This window comes from Etheostoma cragini, chromosome 11, assembly GCF_013103735.1.
Source record: "Etheostoma cragini isolate CJK2018 chromosome 11, CSU_Ecrag_1.0, whole genome shotgun sequence".
In the NCBI taxonomy this organism is placed as follows: Eukaryota; Metazoa; Chordata; class Actinopteri; order Perciformes; family Percidae; genus Etheostoma; species Etheostoma cragini.
Window position 1 is genome coordinate 16126024 of NC_048417.1, and position 24015 is coordinate 16150038.

Here is a 24015-nt window from a genome sequence, read left to right on the forward strand (position 1 = left end):
GTTTGCAAGGTAACTTCCTCCTCCAATCCTGGCTTTTTGCCTTCGTGGATTGGAGTGCGAGTTGTGAAGCTCCAGACAGTTCTGGTGTGTAAAAGGGGCACAACGTAACAAAATGTATCAGTATCTTTATCTTTCTCTCTCCTAAATATCGGGTGAATGCGTCCCTTTTTCTTTTTCACCGAACAAACGACGGGCGATGATGTTGGCGTCATGTAGGCTCTGCTTTTCAGACTTTGGAAAACAAACAGGGTATTGTCGGTGAATTCTCGGGAGATGGCAGAGTAGATCGACCTGCGCCAGTTACCGAGCCCTCATAAAGCAGTTTGGAAAATAAACTGCAAGGTAAGTTTACATATGACATACCCAAAACGTAGGCCTGTATTAAAGTGTGTATTGCAATGCGAGGATAGACATTTCTGTGGACGTGGAGAAGTTTGGTGATTTGCAGGTTAAGATTTCGTGACGTGCTCTCTCACAACTGAAATCCCTCTGAGCCTTTCTTCGTAAAATCTTGGCCCTTGTTGTTATTGTATCCACACATTTCATTTACCTTCTCATTATTTATCAGGTTGTGTGAACAAATAAGTGCATATATAAATAGGAATTAGCCTTCACGTACCACAGTCTTTCTTTTTTTTTACCGCGTCAGAGAGATGTTTTTGAGCTTCAGGCCAAACGTTAAAAAAAACGTCTATGGTCTATCATTGCGTCACAATTAAATCAAGATTGTAACATTGCAACTAGTTGTGACTTTGTTATGAGTTTTTTTGTCATGCTAAAATTCTTCGGGAGGGTCGTCCCTGCTTGATCGTGTGCTTCATCACCCCATGCTGAGCACGTTTAACATCACAATCGCACCCCTGGAGGGGAGGGGGGGGGGGAAGAACCCAAAACACTGGCGAAGACACGGTATGGCAATAGTCTGTGGTTTCATTTTTACCTAGTCGGCAATGGAGTATAAGGAGAAAACGTGTAATATATCACCAATATAGATCTTATACAAGTCTGAGTTGACATGCGTTTCCCTGCTGAGAAACAATCCGACCATACAGGACATGTGTGATAAGTACATGTAGAGCAAGTAGACCCGCTGATGGGAGGGTGCAAACTTAATTACAAAGGTGTTAATGCTATCTGGAAACATTCAGAGATAATTGTGTAGATTAAAAGATGTGTGAATGGAAATCAATGTCACACACTGAAGTGTTCTTCCTCAGAATCAACTCATTGTGCGATATCCTTGCACTCAGTAAATTACTTTCTCATATATTAATCAGGCCTTTTCTTCATTTCAGGCCATTTCTGGGGAGCAGTTGATTGTGCATTTGCTTTCGCTGTGTAGCCTGTGTGACTGAACACGGCCCGTCCAGCCAGTAGTTGTGTGATGCATTCAAGGTGACTCCTAAACCATTCACTTGACTACACTTTCACGTGGGTGCTGCTCTGACAACCCTACATTATGCAGTGATAGTGTCAGTGCAGATAGCTTATTGTTTAATCAATATGGATTAGCCACTCAAAATAAATTCTGACCCCCACCAGTTAAAGCCGTGAAACATGAATTGTTGTTGGTAGATGTCTGGCCTGGATTGGAGGAATCTCAGTTGATTTTATTTGTTATGGTTAGTGGCTGTGTTTGTGTGGTTGGGTGATGGTCTGGATAATGTAAACCCATAGCTGACCAGTCACTGAGGTCTGGCCTCTATGGGCGCCTGCTGTTCTCAGTGGCTTGCGTCGTGAAGTCTGGCTGATAGTGGTCTGATGAAAGGACGGTAGGCAGTCTGAGGCTGAGACATGGTTCAACTCCAGGGGAGCTTTAGAATCCAGAGCTAACGGGCACCGGCCCTGATTGTAGTCGCTCGCCCTGTCATTGTGATTAGCCCTCTCCTCCTCAACGTCTCTTGGTCTCCAACAATGTTATTGGCCTTGGGTCAGCATCATTGTTTCAAACTGCCCAACTGTGGTAACTTATTCCTCAGCCAGTTGGGGGTTATCCGTCTCTCTAAGACCAACAATGCATTCCACAATGTTTATCTTGCTGCCAACAGGTTGCTAAGAACTGAAGAAGGCACAAGGTGAGGTCTTTAGATTGTTATCTACTAACAGTCCCAAACCCAAATCAATTTGGTTTACTATCACATAAAAAAAAGGAAAGCAAATATGGACCACCGAGAAGCTGTAAGCATAAAATTCTTGGCGCTTTTGTTTTAAAATCAACTTAGTCAGTTGTCAGAATAGTTGCTGACCCTCAAGTCATTTACCATAAAACATAAATGTCCAATGTGCTCTCCTACAAGCCTCATTCAAGTTTTCGTTACCACATTATGACTCCTGAATTCTTAGGCTGATGATATCTTGGCCTCTTCATCAGTGCACGGCTGTAGCGGTTCTTTCAGATGGACATAAAGTGTATAATTCGCCCACTGAGGTTTGAGCATTTAGAAAGCTTGAGGCGAGTATGGGTGGGGGTTGTTGGGTTAGGAGGATAGGCCTCTGATAGCAATCATTTCTCTGTGCACAGTAATTTGGCTGTCAGAAGCAGCTGGCAGTTTGGGTTGGAACAATGAGAGAGAGAGGGACAGAGACAGAGAGAGAGAGAGAGAGAGAGAGAGAGAGAGAGAGGAATCAGGTTACACAGTCTGTCATTAACAAGAGAACTGCAGTTATGAGACCAAGATAGACTGCTTCAAGTCTGAGCAAGAGTCTGAGGCTCATCGCTCTTCCATGTAGGTGGTTCTCGAGTTAGGAAAGAAAGGGAGGGGGTGTGTGTCTGTGTGTATGTGCGCTTGTGTGTGAGAGACAGTATAAAAATGTGTGTATGAATGCGGGCTGGAGGCAGTGGCTGACGGATAGAAAGAAGGCAAGATTTGGCTTGAAGTCTAGCTCAGAGTTGCAACCTTCAGCTATCTTGCTACAGCTTTTGTGTGTGTGTGTGTGTGTGTGTGCGCGCACTGACGTAAGAGAAAGCTGATTGCAACAAACCTGGCATCAGATGAGGCAGCAGGCTGCAGAGGAACACAGCATGTGGGTTGAATTTCCCTCTCTTCTATGCTCCTGTCCAGCTTTTTAAAAAAGGGCCCTCTGTCTGCAGTGTTTATTTTTAGTCAAAAAAATCCTTGAGCCTTTAATAATCATCAGCCTTATGTGGCCCAAACATATCACGATGATAAGGGCTGTCTGGGACTTGCGGGCACTGCAGTTTCAGCAAGGCACAGGAAGTTAAAGGGGAAAAGAGAATAAGATAAAAGACTGGGTATGTGCCAAATTTTAGTCTTGTTTCTGTTTTCCTGTTTCGGAGCTCCTAATCTGGAGGCTCTGCACAGACGTATTGATTTCTCTTATTTAATGTTCAAATGGGGATGACGACCAGTGGAGATAGAGAAGGGAGAAGACACTACTACACACACACACACACACACACACACACACACACACACACACACACACACACACACACACATACCTGCAGTGCTAGTGGCTCCTCTTCTTTTGCCACACTAACCCCAGACTGCACTGGAGACAATACACATTTTATGAGCCCTTCACTCGCTTCAGTGCTCTTGTCTTATCACTCAGCTGTTAGTGGGACATGGCTTTGTTTCAGTTGCTGCCTCTCTGTGATCTCCAGGCATTGGTTCTTATTTGGTGCGGGCACTTTGTCTACAACTTGAGAATAATCTGTTTCATTTTTGTTAATGGGGTCGTAAACTGAACTAGTTTTGGTTATGATGGTAGTTCTTCAGCATCACATTGATGGGGCTTGCTTAAATTTGTCCAGTCCATTCCCCATGCTTGAGCCAAATGGGCCATTTATTATGTTTTATATTTTTTAGTAAGTAATTGCTTTTGACAAGCAAGTAGGGCTGGGCAGTTGTTTGAAATCAATATCACAATATGATAGGACTATTTTTGTGATATCGGAATTTACATATATTGTATGATGGCAAAGGCGCTCATGCGAAATCTAAGGCTGCTAACTAATTATTTTCATTATCAGTTTATTTGACGATTATGCTATTTTCTCACTTAAGCTAGTCTAGGGTTTAAAAAATAAATTCACATTTTAGAAGCTGAAGTAAATTAATTTTTGGGACTTTCCCGCATGAAATGATGCAACGATTATTACTTTTCTGTGATTGAATTAATCAGTGAATCGACCAATTGGTTTGCTCTAGCAAAATCACTTGAGAACTTGAGCATTATTTAATGCTGTTAAATAATAAAAATTTCATTTTGATCAGAAGTAGTTGTGACTTTTTAACACTATCATCATATCATCACAATGCAATTCAACTGAATATGTTTCACCCAAGTACATGCGCTAACCACTTATGTCTTCATTCCCATTTCTGACTTTTAAAGCTTGGAAACTGCTTACTACCACTACTGCTGTTTTTCCTTGGAAGCCTTTTCTCTTTCCGGAAGGCCGGTAAACTCCCAGCCATAAAGGCTCCATCGGCAGCACGATGTAGTGGCTACAGAGCAAAGTGCTGTATGCAGATTCTTTGTTTTGTTGCAAGATGTTTGCTGAGTGATTATCATCACGGTGGTGAATGGCTTGGTTGATGTTTTTTTTTTGTGTGTGTGGGGGGGGGGGGGGGGGGGGGGTGTTATAATGGTAGCCCTCGGACTCTTGGAACTCAGCTTTGCCAGGCAGAATCAATTAAGACAAAAAATTCCCTGAGCTTTGACTAGCTGTACGCCGGCTTGTTGATGTGATGTACTTGTTTCTTAAGAAGGAAAGTGTGCTTAAAGAGTGTACCGTGATACAAATCAAGGTGTCCTTTTGAGAAGAGTATTGCCCCAGGGCAGTGAACTTTGTGAGATGGTTGTTTGGAGAGAGAGTGTTTGTACATTCCTCCGTTGGCAAACATAGCTGAGGGCCATAAAGATGGGGTTTGAATTGGCTGTTTCAGATGTTTTGATGGCTCTGGGAAAATGAATGTCTAATTGCTATAGTTACCATTGCGTAGAAGACTTGTTAGTAGTGTCTTCACAATGCTGTTAAGTCTTCCAAGTTGTGTCTCACAAGACGTCCCGCAACACAAAACCATAATAAAACTTGTGGAAATGTGAAACCTACTATGACTGCGTACACATGAGGTGTATCTGCAGAACTACCACCCCTACCCTTTTTCTTCAGTTGTCCTCTATCCCCCTTACAACTATTGTCCTGCAGTGCTGCGTCTAAGCAAATCAAATTGTGTCATGAATTAGAAACAAGTCTATCAAAATGCTCATCTTCTTTGTGATTGTAGGTGCAGAGGTGGAAAGTAGGGTTGGAACACAGCAGGAAAAAAAGGCAACGATTGTCACTGATTACATTTGATCTAGGCATGTGTGTGTGTGTGTGTGTGTGTGTGTGTGTGAGTGTGAGACGCTGTATCCAAGGAACAAAAACCTGCTATGCTCTTTCCCTTTAAAATGACTGCGTGACTATTAAACGTACGCAGGGGGGCATTTGCATTTGATTACATTCCTCACACTGTGAAAGGAGGCAGTTGCTGAGATACGGTCGGGCCCTCAGAGATGGAGCCTGGCTCGACCTGACGGGGCACTGCAGATTCCACAAGCTCTTCCAAGGGGCCACAGCAGTTACTCTTTCATCTCCACATTCGATGAGCCCCTTGGCCAGCGAGGTGGGTTTCTAAAGGTTAATGAGCTTTGCTTTGTAGTCAGCAGAACCATACGCCTTTCACATACAGCCTCAGTGTATGATACAGAATATCAAGAGGGGGCCCACCTGGGTTTGACAGTTCTCCCAGACAAGGTCGGAGCACCGCATTGAGCTCAATTTCCATACAGCTGCCAGTACAATACCTGTATTTAGTTTCAATACCAATATATTGTTTTTTGTACCCTACTCTGCTGGTTTTGTCCTAACCTCCTTTTAGATAAAGGCCAGCGTTTCCAGCTATATCAGTATTTAAAGGTGTGTTCGGCTACTTTTGGTTCCAGTAAGCTAGTTCCCATTTGGTTTGTATTTTGTGCTAGCATGCAGATTAAAGCCCTATTGGACCAGAATAATTCTGAACTTAAGTTGTGATCCCATGGCTAGATTCTTCATCCGTCAAACTAGCTGTTCACTTGAAAATATTTCTCAATATCAAGCAGAACATCTGTCATGATATCGGCTGTTCCTGCTGCTACAATGATGCAGATGCTGGAATCTAGACTGCCGTCATATTGTCTAGTGTGGGTGCTTGGTCTAAAGACACCTACACAATTTTGGAGTGTTCCTGACAAAAGTTGACAGTAAAACAACACATCCACCTCCAAATTTGGACAGTTTCAGAAATTTAGGACCACATGCTCACAATGTGACCCCTGTTATGAGCTAAGTCTACAAACCAACCCCTCCTATCATGTATGGAATTACAAATTAATTAAGGCCAAACCTTGCTTATTGTTCTGCTGCATTTCCAAATTTAAATAGCAGTGCAGAGTGGAAGATTTGAATTCATAATGTCTCTGCTTATTTTCTATAGTCCTACATTCTCAATCATGGCACATTCAAACTTGATATTGTACAGCCTGACACAGATTTGCGACCAAGATTGTAGTCGACCATCTTGCACAGTGTGACGTGAAGAACCTGCAAGATTGCCAATTTCACACAGTGTGTATGGAGCCTTAAGCCAACTTAACTACAAGCCTTCCGCAAGATGACAAGCTCCATCTAATCTCTCCTGAATTGGTTAACCATTACCATTGTGCTATATGTAGTCCTTGACTTTTGGAATGCAGTTTTGTTCAGGTTGTCCCCCTGACACTCAAATGTTAAAAAAAAATAAAGTCAAACTCTGATGTTCAAATCATTATTATGCACCCTTCTTGTCTTTTAGACAACATTCATTGTCATCTTATATACTACACAGCTCAAAAGGACAGCTGTATCAAGTGTGTATTCCCTCATACCCTAATAAAAAGTTAAGGTTGTATATTCTTTCAACTAAGTGTTAGTCATTCCAAGTTTTGTATATGACTGTAGGCAGGTAATGTTTTTTTTTTAGACTGAGGTGAACGTGTTGATTTGCTGAGCTGTACTGTGAATATCAATGTGGGCTGCAGCAAAGACGACGACTTTCGCCCCTAGGTCTGCGCTACACCCACATTCACCTAGGAGTGAACCATCTGTGTGTCCCTGATGGCATGTTGGCACTTTGGCTGTCTGGGTCGGGGACAGGGACATGAACAGCAGGCGCCGCATTGCTTCAGTCTTTGCCTGTTTCTCCTTGCTGTCCCGCAGTTTGCTGCAGTTTCCTCGGTGCCCAGGCTATTTGTGCCATGGTAACTGCCAGCCTGCCAGGTCAGACACATATTCCACCTTTCGTCTCTCTCTCTGCCAGCATGATGACTCAGCAGCTCCTGCAGGTCTTCGAGTCCCCTCCCTCCTCAACCTCGGAGATATACCATGTTCATCAGACAAAGTAGTGTTTTGTCATTCTCTCCTTGGTATTGACCTAAATGCATTTTCGGTTGTTGTTGAAAGCTATAACAACATTCAGTTTTAAAATGTGGTTTAAATGGCACTTGAAGATGTAGTCTTTTACGTGGGAATGTGTACCAACTCCTTGCATGGATTGAAAGTATCATTAGTGCCTACATGCTTCTCTTTTTGGGTTCAGTTGTACCAATCACAGCATTTGAGTGGCATGTTTAATCCTCTCCATCTAATCATATTAAGCCCTGCTCAAAGTCTTTAGAGAAGTGCTTATCAAGATAGCCCTCTGGAGTGGGATGACTGGAAAGAGTCTGGGAAGGAAATGTGGCGTCATAAAGCAAGAGCCTTGATATGTAGAATCCCTTTCAAGTCCCTCCAGCAGCACTCAGCAGGAGTCAGCCCTAACATACTTTTCACTGGGCAAGTCTATCAACTATTTTCCCCCAGGTTGTACACACTTTGGCTACCTTGTGTTGAGCTCAATGTGGTTTTTGTATTACCTCACGCCTTTAAGAGGCATTGATATCATCATACCAAATACCTATGGTGGGAAAAGCATTCAGATTTAATGCTAAGGTAAAGGCAAAATGGTCAATTGAGAGTCCTGCATTCAGAATTTTTCTGAAGTATAATTACCTAAAAATATCTAAAAGGTAAAAGTACAGATTATGCAATGACCCCTTACGTACATTAGTATTACTAATGCCTTAATGTGTAGGTAGCCTGTGAATGTCACAGCTTAGTTGAGTTGGAGCTGTTTCTACCTACTTTCTATTCATTTGGTTAGTTATATCCTTAACAGTGCACTGCATTGAAAAGATGATCACATGCTTTGCTTGTAAAACATCTGATCAATCTGCAAAGCAACCAATAAGTTCAAAATGGAAGGCACAACATTTTCTCCTAAAATGTAATGGAATAAAACTACACTTGAACTAGCATAAAGTGGAAATACGTAAAGTACTTCAACATTGTGTTTTCATACCTAAGTACGGTACTTGATTTACTTTCTACCACTGCAAAACATGAGCTCAAGACACCCGACCAGTATAAACTGCCTAACCTTTCACACAAAGGAAGTAAATGAGAAGGAATCGACATAATGCAATGTAAAACCAAAGACTTACTCACAGTGGTGTGAAATATAATTTAACCACCCTTTGAAGCTTGCTTAAAGTATTTCCCTGCTTTAAGATTTAGTAAGACCCATTATAGTGTCGGTTCCAACAGCAGTAACCATTGTAATTATAACTTTGGATATATTTTCCCATGTGGTATTTATGCTAGTTTCCTATTACAAAACCTCATCAGAGGATATAGGAAGAGGGAATCAACGGAAAGACGGGGGTTGGGACAGATAGGGGGGTGAGGGGGAAAGGATGAGAGCACACCCTTGGCAGGATGTAAGCTCTATGAACACACAGAACACTGCCAGAGAATTCAATACGCAGGGATAGAGTGCTTCAAACACACACACACATACTCACCCACAGCGCCATAAAGTTGTCTGCTCAGATCGCAATCGGTATTGCAGATGCTTGCCCTGGCTCTCTCCTTTCCACGACTCCCTTCTGAGGTTTCCAATATCAGGACTAGTTCTTGGTGTGTATACATCACGCAAAGCTGTTAGCTGCCTTGATGATATGTTACCACCTAGCTATGCCTCATGTGTGGATAGAGGAGGTATGTGTGTTTACTGTGCTTTTGCAAAACAAACTTTGAGGATAGAAATGCATACAGGAATGCATGTGTGCCAAATAGATACATAAACACATGTTGGAGATCAGGCAAAAGGCCTTCAGGTTTTGCAGTACATAGACTTAAATATTTGCTGTGTACTGTACATAACAGCAAATGCATAACAAAACCACTTAGCAACTTGGTCTGCGGCGTCTGGCTCACTGCTTATCATAGCGTATTTAAGTGTCTGTGTGGGAGAGATGAATTGAGACTGAGATCGTTTTAGTGCCCCGTCGAGGGTCTTTCAGCAGTAAATGTAAACAAAAATGCAGCAAATCATTTACCTACGCTAATTGTGGCCTTTAATTAGAGTCTAGTGGTGTGCTCTGCTTAGTAAATTGAGGTGAGTTATTGATCTGTCGACAGCATGTGAGTCAGGATATGCTCTTTGTTGTCCTTGTACATGAGTGATATATGAGTCAATATTAAGATAACCAGTTAGACAAAATCACTTCTTTTTTTTTTGTTTACTCGTGTGTTTGTGTGTGTGTTCCAGACTGTTGTCTTTTACTTCTCCGCTCATCTCTTTATCCTGTTTCCCCCGTCCCCCTGGCTTCACCGTTGCACCAGCATGGTGCCCTTCTTCCCACTGTCCCTCTGGGCGCTGACACCAGACACCTCCTTGTCCCACTTCTCCCTCTCTTTAGCCTACCTCACTGTTGCAGCCCACATGTCACTTGGCCCCGTTCTCTGTCTTTCTCTGACCCACTGTCCCTCAGATGCCCCCTGGCCCACCTCTTTTGCCTCTTCATGCCCTCCTGCCTGTTCCCTGCCCCCAATGCTGCTCCACGCTCCCCCGGTCCAAAGGGAGCAGAAAGAGTCTCTGATTATCTCTGTGTGGCAGCCTCTGTTTTGTGCTCTGATTAAAGGAGCAGCATGTGGTCTGTGTGTGAGCGTCCCGTACAGACGCCGCCGTTGGACTAATGCTAACATTACGTGCTTAATCATTTATGTCTGGGAGACGGGCACAAAGGCTTAGAGGGGATAGAGGTAAGGGGGGCACCGGGGTGTTTATCAGTGGCACAGATGCACTCAGGCGCAGACACACATGCTTCCCAGATAACGGCCCTGGTGCTTAGTGTGGCATAAACGGGGCACGCTGCAGGCTATGATGTCTCCACAAAATTCACATATCATCTTTATAAAATGGGTAGCTGGGGGGGTTCCCCTTGTGTTAATAGTTATAGTTGAACTGGTGGTCTAATAAAAATCTGTCACTGGATAAGACAAACAAACTGCATGGCGTATGACGCTCCTACAGACGCATTAAATATTGAAGGATTAGACTGTCTCCAGGTCTCTAAATGATAGTATTTGGGAACCCACTCTCATTCTCCCCACTGTGCTCCTCTCCTCTTTCTCCTCCTCATTTCTCGTCTGTCTGCTCCTCTCCCCTCACTGCCAGGCAGCCTGTCCCTCCAACACGCACACACACACACACATCCACCCTCACGCACGCACACACGCACAGAAGCAGCCAATAGGAAAGCACCAGTCTCCCCATTGCTTGCCACTCAATGCCTTGTTGCCAGGACAACAGGAAGGCATGAGACCCACTTTACTTGAGCATTTTAAACTTGGTGTTGACTATTTGTCTAAAAACAAGAAAAGGTCTTCCTCTCTAATACTCTTAGGTTGACAGCAAATCCTGTTATCTGCCTTTCTCTAATGGTCTTATGTCCGTCTCGCTGAATAGTGTCCAGAAAGATGTTTTATAAAAAATCCCAAATGTATTCTCCTTCTTCCGTATAAAAATCAGCATTCTTTGCTTTTAATACAATTTCAGCCCCTTTTTGGCCAGCAAAATACACATATGCTTTGGAGTGTAGCTATCATTTATATGTTTTTCTTATTTTTTTCTCTCTAGGTCTACAATGACGGTTGAGGACATGTTTCTTTTGGCTTTGATCGTCCTGGTCCTTCCCTGTTCTAGCTTGGAAGGTAAGTGTCTTGTCACAAAACACAGCTTGTCCCATGTACATGCAATAGCTGGAAGGGTGTGTACCAGATGCCTGTTCTGTTTTGCTCTGGTTTAAACATAAACACAATCTTTCAGCCTCTCTGCCTTTATCTGTCCCCCTCAAGTCTCTTACATGCATAGACCAAAAATTCACAATTTTTTTTTCCTTTCACTGCCCCTCCCCAGTCTGTCTCCCTCTCATCTGCTGTCTCGCGGTGTTATTTTAAACTACTGCAGTGGCAGAGGAATGCAGTGGAAAGAGGAGCTTTTTTTGTGTGGCAATCCAGACTTGTCCCAGTACTTACAATAGATATACATGCATCAGAGGGATAAGCGCTGATCATCAGTTGTCACAAAACATTTGGGAGCATATTAGAGATTTAAGTCCTCCTTTGCAGCAGCTCTCCTTCTATTCCAGTGATGAATTCTGACCTGTTCCATTATTGTTTTTTGTCTTCTATTTTTGTAGGTGATATCAGTGCGAGAAACTCTGAATGTTTATGTGACGGAGCTTCGTGCAGCAATGGGGACCGGTGTTTTGGCCAGCAGTGCTTCACCTCCCTCTCCATACTGAACGGGACATCGGTCTTTCAAAAGGGCTGCATTGTAGGTGAAGAGGAAGGGTCCTCACAATGCAGAAGCCCGCCAACTCCTGAGCTGGTTGTAGAGTGCTGCTACGGGGATTTGTGTAACATGAACGTCTCCTTGCAGTCACCTGTGAAAGGTGAGGTGTTTGCATCGTAACACTGTGGGGAAAATATCTTGCCTTAACGGCTGTAAAACTCTCAATATCACTGCCATTGAAACAAGTCCCTTACCTGAAGTCTGTCATTGTCTTTTTAAAATCTTAATTTATTTTATGTCAAAACTCATACATTTAAACTAACTTGATTGGTCTGTTAGACAGCCAACATAGATAGATTATGTTTCTGATCTGAGTGAATGCCATTTAATTTAATGGGCTACTAATGGTATTGCTCTAATGGGTTTCCCCATATCTCTCTTTCCTCTTATCAGATATAGAAATGTCTGCTGGCAGACCAGTCCTCAGAGACCAGGAGTGTGTTTGCGAGGGTGGCGTGTGTGAGCGTGACCATCGCTGTGGAGGCCAGCAGTGTTTTTCCTCTCTGAAGATGATTGATGGGGTGGCAGTCCAACAGAAGGGCTGCCTGAGGGACGACAAGGAGGGCAGAGCCACCTGTGCCATGCCACCCTCATCGGCCCATGTTGTCAAGTGCTGCCAGGGCCATCTGTGTAACATGAACGTCAGTGTGCAAGCTCCAGGGAAAGGTGACTTTGTACACATTGTACACATTTTTCTTGGCTGCCATTCAACATGGACCTTATGTCACTCACAACAACTTAAATTGTTTTTACGACAAAACTTGAATTTTGATTATTTTTTTTTAACACCACTAAAGTAATTCAGGAATAGCTTTTAACGATTTCTTTTTGAATATTTAATTATTTACAAGACATGTCTTCTTTTCCAGGATCTTTTGCAGAAGAGGAAGTAAAGCCTCTGATCAAAGAGGAGCATCAATGTGTGTGTGAGGGCAGCTCATGTGTAACAGGAAGTCGCTGCATGGGCCACCAGTGTTTTTCATCTCTGATAGTCAGCGCCGGCTCCCAGGTGTACCAGAAAGGCTGCTTCAAGGTCTATGAGCAGAGCACATTGACGTGCAAGACCCCACCTTCCAGAGACCAGGTTGTGGAGTGCTGCCATGGCCACCTGTGTAACATGAACAGCACTGTGAAGCTAGTCAAAGGTACAATACTACACTACCCAGAATGCCGTGTTTTGTACCTTTCTGTTAATGATGCTCCATCTGTTGATTTCAGCCTTAAACTGAATTCTAACCAAATTGCTAAAACTGTTCCAGACAAAGCACTGTCTCGCTTTCATCTATTCAGAATAGGAACTAGAGCCCGACCAATAAAGGATTTTTAAGGCAGATACCAATACAAATATTCGGTTATTTAAAAATCTGATATTCCGATAAATTGGCCGATATATTTATAAAAAGACATTAATAACACATTAATAAAACACTGAAATAATAAAATAATTGTTTTATTGTCACAACAGAACAGAGGAACATCAAAATATATTAAAGTACTGATGTATAAAATGTATAAAAATACAAACTTAAGATATGAAACTTAAAGTCCTTTGAACAAAAACACTAACAAAAACAAATAGTCAGTGTTGCCAACAGGGACATTGTATGGAGCCCTCTGGTGGACAAACTATGCATCGCCAACACTCATAACATGGTTGACTGTTATCAGAATAATTTTTTTGTCATTATAAATGATTTCTAATATATATGTATGTTTGATATGATGTTTAATTTTTTAAATCCGACATTATAAATGCCGATACCAATAGATTGGGAAATGCCTGGTATTGGCCGATAATATTGGCCCGCCGATATATCGGTCGGGCTCTAATAGGAATCATGTGGGTTAGCTATTAATGTTTTAGACAAAATAAAATTCTCCACTGAGACGTCTACGTCATCGGCTAGGAAACTATGCTCCAGGGCTGTTCCGGATGGCGTCGGTTGGCCCGAGTTACACCTCTGTGTGGTCACACTCTTGGCACCCTATGAAACAGAAATGGTGGAAACAGTGGGCAACCAAAGGTCTTGAATATTATTTAGTCACAGTCCACTCCCCCTTTGTCCTCTCTGGGGCTGTCAGAGCTGGCTGACAAAAGCCCAGAGGGTGAAGCCATCTGGGAATTAAGGAGAGGCAGGCGTCTATACAAATAGATGTTGTTGCCCTTTGTGTTTCTTTCACCTTTTACTGTACTTTTCTCTCTATAGTATTTTTTAAATTATATTTTATAATTAACTATGTATACCTAAATACCTAGCTATATCCTTTGGTTATGCATTTGAGGATTAGATCAGAGATAAATACAATTCTACAAATTGGAAATATTTATGTTAACCTCAGAATCAGTTTTAATGGCAGAGTAAACGTGAACACATACAAGGAATGACTCCAGCTGCTTTTTACACAGAAATAGACATACGCTAAAACCACGAACAAGGTAAACAAACATTTTACTACTATGTACAGATATAAGTTTGTATTAAAAAGTGAAGTTGAATCTATGTACTTATACACATACGTAAACACACAAACATACACTGACTGACTTGGGTGCAGTTTACCCAATCATAACAATTGATATTATGTCCATGTTGCCACAAACACAAGTCTAGTTAAATGCATCCCTGCCCATGTGTTTGGCTCAAGTCTAGTGAGTTCCTACAATATGTGAGTTCCTACAATGTGTTGCTAACTACGTTTATTTGAGAGAAATGGTTCATTACTTAAGTTGAGAAAAGGGGGTCATTGCCTGTGCTGCAGGCAGAGCTGTGCAGTCTTTCCCTTGTCTGATTTTTTTTTTTTGGAAAGTGTGAAGGGTGGTCAATTCCTCAGGCTGGCCTTTGCTGACTTTGTGTGTGTGTGTGTGTGTGTGTGTGTGTGTGTGTGTGTGTGTGTGTGTGTGTGTGTGTGTGTGTGTGTGTGTGTGTGTGTGTGTGTGTGTGTGTGTGTGTGTGTGTGTGTGTGTGTGTGTGTGTGTGTGTGTGTGTGTGTGTGTGTGTGTGTGTGTGTGTGTGTGTGTATGTGTGTGTGTGTGTGTACGTGCGCACCCACCCTTAACTGATTATGTCAGATAGTCTGCAGAGTGCTTCAAACCTATGATTTCTGTCTGCATGTGTGGTCCAGTCAGAGAAAAAGCCAAAGCAAAGAAGAGTTTCCCCTCACCAACATAGTTATAATCATCTCTTGTTATATTGCTGTTAAGTTCCATTGGACGCTCCCATCTGTTGTTTACTTAAGTCAAAAGCCAAAGTCTTTCAAGCTTTATATTGTGTTCTAAAGGTTGTCCAAAAGGATGACCTTATAGTCTGAAGAAATCTCACATTGTCAATGTTTCTTTCCTCTCACAGCTGATGAGCTATCCAGCTACAGTGTAACCACACTAGCTATCGTCATCATGGCGCCAATCATCATCCTCATCATCCTCACTGCTATTGCTATCCTGGTCTTCAGACGCATCCACAACAACCAAATGGAGAGACTAACATCGCGGGATGCTGAATATGGAACTATCGATGGCCTTATAGCATCCAATGTGGGGGAGAGCACGCTGGCGGTGAGTAGGTGGATACCAGTTAGGAGGCCATTAAAATGACTGGTACATAGCGGATCAAGACATATTTAAATTGACCAATATATGAATATTAATTTTAATTCCAGTCCTTCATTTTAACCCACTTCTTCTGTCTACGCTAGCTGCCATGTACTATATGTGTTATAAAGTGTCTTGTAGTGAGGCACAGAACGTCTGCTGTGTGAAAAAGTTTGAATTAGTAAATAAAACTGTGTAAAGACCATTTTTTGAGTAACAGATTTAGTTTGAAGCAGCCAGTATCGTTAAGCGCTTAAGAAGGAAACTATAGGAAGAATCAATACCTAAACTACTTGGCAGGTTGTACTGTCTTGATGTATTTGAAATGTGCACTGTGAGCCCAGCTGTATTATGTGAGAAAATGCATATTAGCTCAGGGCCCGGTAAAGGTTATATAATATTGACCTAAACATGGCACAAACTCTGAACTGAAGATAACTTCAGTTCAAAGAAAGCATATATTGTTCCTTCAATATAAGTCCAGTCTAATAAAAACAAAAAAAATTGAATAACTGAATAAAACCAGGCCGCTTGACCGTGTTGTAAATGTTACTTCATTTATCTGAAAGGTTTCTTCAGTTCTATTGGTTTTATTTTGGGTTTGCATCACACAACATGGATGAATCCATTAGCACTCACTTTATGGTAGGAGCACATTAAAGACCTAAATCATTAAATACAGTGCCCAAAAAACGCAAAAAACTCACGTTTGGTTTATTAAATATTATAAAATCATAGATAAATACACTGTATGAACTTACAGGTAAAGTTTAAGCCTTAGTATATTACAGTGCTTAGTTGTTGTTGTTAGGGCAACATGTGCAAGGTCTCTCTCCAACAATGATTAAATGATGATTAAATTCAGCAGTGGAGGCTAACACTTCTGAACTTTGTGTACTTTCCACGTCATAATCTCAGTATTTGGTAATTTGTTTGTAAAAACATTTTAAACAATCCATAGTGTGTGTGTGTGTGTGTGTGTGTGAATCTCCTCAGTTTCTTTTGCAGTCTGTTAGAGGAATATCTTTTGCAATTTATTTTCTCTCCACTCAACTGTGGATTGTAAGTTTTCTGCAGAGTGGTTTATGTTTTGAGGCCCAGTAAACTGATCCAGAGTTTAGGTGGAGTCCTGTGGTTAGCGTTTAGTCAGAAAGACAACCCAGCACATTCACTGACTCATACACTGTGGATTTGAGTTCAGCAGAAATTGCTCACAGTCTGCCCCCCCCCCCCCCCCCCCCCCCCCAAAACAAAAAACAAAAACAAAGACCACGACTGTTACCATCCATTTTGGGATTCTATAAACTCACAAATAGGGTTGGGCACCGGTTCCGACGTAACAAGACAGATTAAGAGCGAACATTTTGGTGCTTGACTTTTTTTTCGGAAGCATAACTGTATTGGACGCTACGTTACCGTTAGCTGGTAGGTGGATTAAACACAATGATTAAAATACTGACATCTTACGTTAAGCGGTGTAAATTGTGACTGTAATTCCCTGTAGAGGATTCAAATACCGAGACGTAACAGTCTGCAGGCAGCTGCTGCTGTCGTAAAAACAACAAAGAGACTGTGCTTTCACTTGAATCTCACCAGGCTTGTGGTGCATTTTAAGTTATTTTAAAATATACTTTTCCCATCTGGTGCTTGTTTATTTTCATTTACCAGCAATTTGCTGGTGAAATAAGTCATTTTTATTGTTATTACATTATTAATCAATCATGTATTTTTTGACCATATAGCCTTAGCGTTATATTTATATATAAGTATAAGTACATACAATACAATACATCTGTGGCTGTCTTTGAACTTTTTTTCCATAAGTGTTTAACTACAGGTTTAACTGTTCAAAGCCCATATTATCCCATTTGTCTTTAATTATGAAAGTTGTAAATAACATGTGTGTGTAAAGCAAATCCGACTGAAACATATGTGCTTGTCCCTCTGCAGCCTGCTTTCCAGGAGTCGTATCTGATTATGATATTGCATTGTTCTGATTGCATTGTGCATCTTAACGGCCTGGCCCAAAGATAACCCTCCTAAAAACAATCCTCCTGGACCAAAGAGAGGGATTTAACCTCTCTGCAGAGCGACTCCTCATTCATTTTATGGCCTCTGTCTTGCATTACTGTGTTGTGATTTCAAATTGTCTCTTAAGCAGCTGTTGCATTATGCATCTGTTTATCTGAGGCATCACTCTTTTCTGTTGTTTTCAGTCCTCATCCTCCATCCCCAGTTTAGTCGTTTGTTTTGTTTTGCTCAGCAGCTGCCGGCTCTGTTGCTGCACACTGCCCTCCTCTGTCAGCACCAGGATGCTGCATGTCTATGCTGAGATAAAAGGCTGAGCAGGACTGCACATGTTTTGGAGTCTGGCCGTTGGTTAGAGAAAATCTCCAGTGCCCGTACCAGTTACCATGGAGGGGGTGGAACTTCTGTTGTTTACTCAGCAGGGGGCACTCTGCTCCTCCAAGACAGACACACCCACTGCCACAAACACACAAAATTCTTTTACATGCACTGCTTGCCACCCTCCATTCCACGAGGGTGCCACATGTATTAGTCTCCATCTGAGTCGCAGATGCTACGTATTTCATAATTTCTTAGGCTTGAACCAGTGGATTCTTTTGGAAAGGTTTTCATTCAGTTAGGTTATTTACAAATATAAACAAACAGATGTAACTTTACTCTTTGTTTTTCTCTTCGTCAGGATCTTCTGGATCATTCCTGCACGTCAGGAAGTGGCTCGGGACTCCCTTTCCTTGTTCAGAGAACTGTTGCACGACAAATTACACTCAATGAGTGTGTGGGTAAGTGCTTCATAATAATATTATCCCTGTCTTAGAAAAACTCTGCCTCCCCATTCATTTCAATGAGGCACTCCCATTACACTGGCAAAAAAATGATAGAAAGTTCTTCTGGAACTAACCCTGGCTCAACTAAAGTCTTAGTGCAGCCGTACATCATTTGACAACGCACTGCGATTGGACAAATACGGTATGTGTAAGGCATATATACCAGATACAATATTTTATGACATTGTTTACCTCACGTGTATTGACAAAGGAGCTAATGATGTGATGCTGGAATAACTTACCAGAGTTGTAAATTCTCCCTTGAAGGAGTGTAAATCGCGGTGTACCATGTTGCTGTCCGATAACCCGTGAAACTGGACTTCCTTGTTCATACCTTCACTGATACTAGTACACTCTCTTTCCTGCCTTCATTTGTAAGGGCGCTAGATCTTCAAGGACCGATACAACTACTTTATCCACAAGAAATAAAGCTGCTTGAAATAAATGTTTGGGTTGCAAAACAGGCCGACGCTGGGAGGATATTCTGAAAATTGGGCAAGAATGAATGTTCAGCAATCCGATCCCTAGGGGCCAACCCATTTCAGTTTTAAGGTTGTAGTATTCTAAGGGAACTAGGGTGTTGACATAGTATTACAATAGCATTACAATATTTTCCATAGCAATACTGTATCAATACACCGACGCCAGGTATCAAGCTTTTATTATTGCACATGAGAATTAATCTTTTTGATACTAGAATAATAAAATCAGTTGCTTCTCAGTCTACTAGATGGTGCAGTTGAGTTATTTTTTTTCTGGTGAGGTCAGCTGGAGAAATGTATGTTTTTAGATAAAACACATGTTGGGTTAGGGTTTTTCTTACGGGACATCATTCTACGTTGGAAGAAAGGTAATACATTGCAATGAATTTTGCTCAATGTTAAATACCATATCATTATGTTGTGACACAAGTATCTTAATATTGTATTGAGGGCCTCTGGTGATTCTCACCCCTACTGCGAAGCTATTTTCCTATTGACAAACCTGTTGCCATAGTTATCAGTGTTAAGGTTTAAGTCACCCATGTTGAAATAAGTTCACTCATCACTCTTCTACTTTGTTTGTGTTGGTGCAATTGGTAGTTGTAGCCAAGCGCTCCAAAAAAATCAAATTAGATGTTCATTTATGGCCACTAGGGAGACAACAAAATATGCTGATAGTTTCACAGACACCACCACATTGCCTATTTGCATATAAGGTAGACCCAGCTACTAGTAGTAATTTTTTGGCCACCTGATAAATGCAATTTCAGTACTCTCCTTCCTTTTTAGCTCAATCCTGGCAAAGCTGGGTCTGTAGCTACAAAATGTTTGACTTTCTTCATCAGCCACTCACTAACTTTATCTGCTATGTGGAACTGGCCAGAAAGCATATGGTGAACATAATTACAGTTTCATTACAGAAAGATGATGAGCTCAAAGAGTAGATAATGGTAATTCTAGCGCTATATGCCACCTTTACACAAAAGAGACATTTGATGACATGATAACACCGGAATATCAAGCAATGTTTTGTAGCAAAACACATCCCTCAGGCTTATTTATTTTATGAGTCCAATTCTGTTTGCTGTTTGGTTATTTTTCCAATATTTTTGCCCACCAGGTAAGGGCCGTTACGGTGAAGTGTGGAGGGGTCAGTGGCAGGGAGAGAGTGTCGCCGTCAAAATCTTCTCCTCCCGAGATGAGAAGTCCTGGTTTAGAGAGACTGAGATCTACAACACGGTGTTGCTGAGGCATGAGAACATCCTGGGTACGTACCATACTTCATGAATAGAGGCTCAATGAGCTGTGAGAATACTGTACCATAACATGTGTTGTGATATAACTAATTACTAATTAAACCCAGCATGAACATAATTTGATTGATAATGTCAAGAAAATATATGAGAAAAAATCAGAAGGCTCTAGTGCTTAATGAAATGTATTTATATATAATTTATAGTTCTCTCTTTTTTAAGAGATACTTGTTCAGACCATTCTTCCTCACCTTTACTGGCTATTTGTTGTACTGTAGTGCCCAAACATATCCCATTGGCTACATACTATGGTGCATGTGTTGATCAAAGCTTTTTTTATTAATCACATTGAAATATTTCTCTCAATTTAGGCTTCATAGCCTCAGACATGACCTCAAGGAACTCCAGTACTCAGTTGTGGCTGATCACTCACTTCCATGAGATGGGCTCCTTGTACGACTACCTTCAACTCAGCACTCTCGATGCATCCAGCTGCCTCCGCATGGCGCTCTCCATCGCAAGTGGCCTGGCACACCTCCATGTTGAGATCTTCGGCACTCAGGGCAAACCGGCAATCGCCCACCGAGACCTCAAGAGCAAAAATATATTGGTTAAAAAGAATGGACAGTGCTGCATTGCTGACCTTGGTGAGAATATTGACAGATCTATATCATAAATGCACTGTTTATAAACATGTATATTTCCCCACTCCTTTTCATCGAATAGTTATAAAAGTTTGCTAGAAATCCCAAAGTAAGTATGTCAGGCACATTTTGGGGAAAATGTGGATTGAATAATGCACAAAACCACTATGATATTTACTTGGGATTGAATGGTAAAGCTATAAAAAACACAAAATCTTCGGTTTGAATATTTCTTTCTGTGTACACATAATATGGCTTCAATAAAAAGCTGATAAGTTGACTTTAACCAACTTAAAGCTACTGAAGGGTTTGATTAAAAGTTAGGGTTCATGGGTATTGCTTAAGAGATGCATCTGCAGTACTATCACTCCGCTCCCATCTATCCGCTTAGCCATATTTGTTGTTTGTCTGTTTAGGAAGAATAACAAATGCCTAAATGGACTGCCGGTTGCTTGATCAAAAACACATTTAGAGGGACTCAGACCACTTTATCTAATACACCAATGTTCCATTTGCAGATGCTTGAGTAAAAAGTACAAGCTATAACCTGGCAACTGGCTTGACATGTTTACAGGCTTGATGTACTAAATTCTGCTCCAGGTGACGCATTTCACTCTTCCGACAAACATGGCTGGAGTTATTGGTCTCCCAACCGAGTTTTTCTAATTGCGAAGTACTTTCTGTGGGAACAGGACTGTTTAGGACAAACCAGTAGTGTTTCAGCATGTTTCATTCGATGAAGTGAGTCTAGTGTTTTGTCTTCACTATATTTGTCCGAGATGGCAAGCCTGAAACTCAAAAACTCAGATGTGTTTTTCTTATTGTTACTTCTCTGGATGTTTGAGCTGCACTGTGCAGGATGATGAACACTACTGGTTAAAACTTTGGAGTTATTTAGAACTTAACAATGCACTCCATCATAGACAGATATGTTGTTGTTTTTTAACCAGGGTGGCAGTTTTCAGATTATATTATATGCTTACATATTTGCAACAACATTTACAGAATGTGCCTTTGGAACATTGGATGAATGGTTACTGATAATGGGCAACGTAGATATTGCATTAAAGATCAGCCACCCGCTCAGATCAGCTGGTATTCTGTCTCTAATTGAGTGGAACGGAAATTTGTAAGCGGCCCCAAACTACTACTACTTTTGACAGTATGTTCAGACATCAGAAAGCCATTTTTACGTTCAAAAAATTCTCTGTGAACACCTCTAATCTGGGTTTAAGACAAGTATCTACGAGCATGATTTTGTGAGGGTTTTCATACGTCTCAAAAGGGTCATTTTAAAGTGTTTTGTGTTTTCATGCTAGGTCTGGCGGTCATGCATTTTCAAGACACCAACGAGTTAGATGTGGGGAACAACCCTAAAGTGGGCACAAAGCGCTACATGGCCCCTGAAGTGCTCGATGACTCCATCCAGATGGACTGTTTTGAGTCCTACAAGAGAGTGGACATCTGGGCCCTGGGTCTCGTCCTATGGGAGATCGCCAGGAGGACAGTCAGCAATGGTCAGTTCATAGTTTACACAACATGGTCCTGTTGGCTTCAGTGTAGTCCTGTGTTAATAATTAATTATTAATTATTTTTCTCAATTCCAACAAATTTGCATTACTTACAAGGAGCCTATTGTCAGTTAGTTTTTATGCCTTATAGAAGGAACTGGGCTTTCAGCAACACTTTATTTGTATATATTGATTTACTCCCTATGCAGTAAGCACGTATGTATATTTTGTCCCGAGGCTGCACTTGAGAGAAAGTTAAGGATAACATACATTTCTTCTTTATGTCATTTGTCGTTAGAACTTTTTTTATACTTTGTTTTAAATGATCCTGAAAGTGAATTGTTGCATGCTCTGCTCTACGTGTAGGCATTGTAGAAGACTACAAGCCACCTTTTCACGACGTGGTCCCAAGTGATCCCAGTTTTGAGGATATGAAGAAGGTTGTGTGTGTGGATCAGCAAAGGCCCAACATCCCAAACAGATGGTTTTCAGACACTGTAAGTGATATTTAAACTGTCATGAAGTATTTTCAAGTAATTTAAGTCTGCATGCTTTTGATTTCCAGAAATAAAAGCATTTCAATAATATTCTTGATATGGGGACATAGCGATTGATTTAATTCTCCTATTTCATTTTCAGACTTTAACCTCCATGGCTAAACTTATGAAGGAGTGCTGGTACCAGAATCCCTCAGCCAGATTAACAGCCTTACGCATCAAAAAGACTCTCACAAAGATCGACAACTCTCTGGACAAAATAAAAACAGACATTTGAGTCTGCCCCCAGAAGGAGAGGCAGATGTACTTAAAGATATTTGAAGAAATCCAGAGGGGGGTGGGGGGGCCCATCTTAGAAAAATATCACAAGACAAGAGACTTGGTGGGTTCAGTGCCCTTATAGTGGCACAAACCTATATTTATTTTAACACTTGGCCGGACACATTTTGGCATCCAAAGATGGCTTACCGAGCATTTCGGAGACTGCCAATGGTCTTGAAAAAAGGAAAATATCTATTCAATTTATGACATAGGAGCTGGACTGTTAGCAATGTTTTTCAAAAGAAGAAACTGTTACCTGGGCATTTGAGTAGCCTTGCCTTAGTTAGATCCGCAGATTTTGTTTGACACATTTTTTTTAGTTTGAAATGTCTGAACGTATTACCAATTTCATCTTATCTCTTTAATTGTACCAAATTGTTCATTTGCATTAAGGGGGATTCATTAGGAAAAGAAATCATCTTGCCAAATGAATTTCCCAATTTAATCTGTATTACTCTCTTAAACAGTGATCACAGTGAGTAGTGTGATGTTTTACTTTGTGTGTCACGCACCTCTGTTAACAATGCTGTCAGAACAAGTTTCTTGGGATCTCACCAATCCCCTAACGTGTAGTTTTACAGCTGCATTTATGGCACTGTTCTTCTGTTGATATTGTCCAACTATTGGTACTCTGTCGCAAACCTTTTATATATCACCATGGATTTTACATTGAATTACCTGTACCTGTTTTATGTTTTGTTTCTTCAATTTTACAGAGACTAATGCTAAAAGAACAAATAAAATATCTGCTAGATACTGAACTCTATTCCTCCAGAGGCCTGTAAGTAAGCCTGTAATGCCTGTATACTGTTGCGTGTATTGTCAAGTAAATGAAGTCAAACTTCAGCCTTTTTTATTTCTTTAACATTTTATATCAATTAGGGATTTATTGTAATTAAATAGAAAAAAAAAGAATTTTATTTGTTTCATTTGTCTTAGTCGATACTCCATTTCGGGAATTGCTCTATTTGTGTCAGAAACTCCGCGGATTTCTTTTCAGCCAGATGTCTGTTACCTTCCATTTTGTTTATGATGGAATTTTAAACTAAAACAACTTTTGAATGTACAAGTTTCACCTAAACAAGTTCCTTACCGAGG

General features: G+C 41.2%; 1 protein-coding gene and 1 long non-coding RNA gene across 3 annotated transcripts in view; one reads left to right on the forward strand and one right to left on the reverse strand.

The window, feature by feature from the left end:
- Positions 1 to 23763, forward strand: LOC117953468 (activin receptor type-1-like). Of its 2 annotated transcripts, none has more exons than XM_034886547.1 (12): positions 1 to 342; positions 11052 to 11125; positions 11614 to 11868; positions 12162 to 12434; positions 12638 to 12913; positions 15116 to 15321; positions 18065 to 18164; positions 19812 to 19958; positions 20316 to 20591; positions 21908 to 22105; positions 22466 to 22596; positions 22739 to 23763. In XM_034886547.1, exons 2-12 carry the CDS (start codon positions 11059 to 11061, stop codon positions 22871 to 22873), a joined length of 2064 nt encoding a protein of 687 aa, XP_034742438.1. In that variant the 5' UTR covers positions 1 to 342; positions 11052 to 11058; the 3' UTR covers positions 22874 to 23763. The 2 variants fall into 2 exon arrangements, with proteins under 2 accessions (XP_034742438.1, XP_034742439.1); XM_034886548.1 differs by having other exon boundaries at positions 12650 to 12913.
- Positions 16346 to 24015, reverse strand: part of LOC117953504 — an 18921-nt gene continuing 11251 nt past the window's right edge. Inside the window, exon 3 of the long non-coding RNA XR_004658623.1 lies at positions 16346 to 16356. This is a non-coding gene — a long non-coding RNA (uncharacterized LOC117953504). The remainder of the gene's footprint in view (positions 16357 to 24015) is intronic.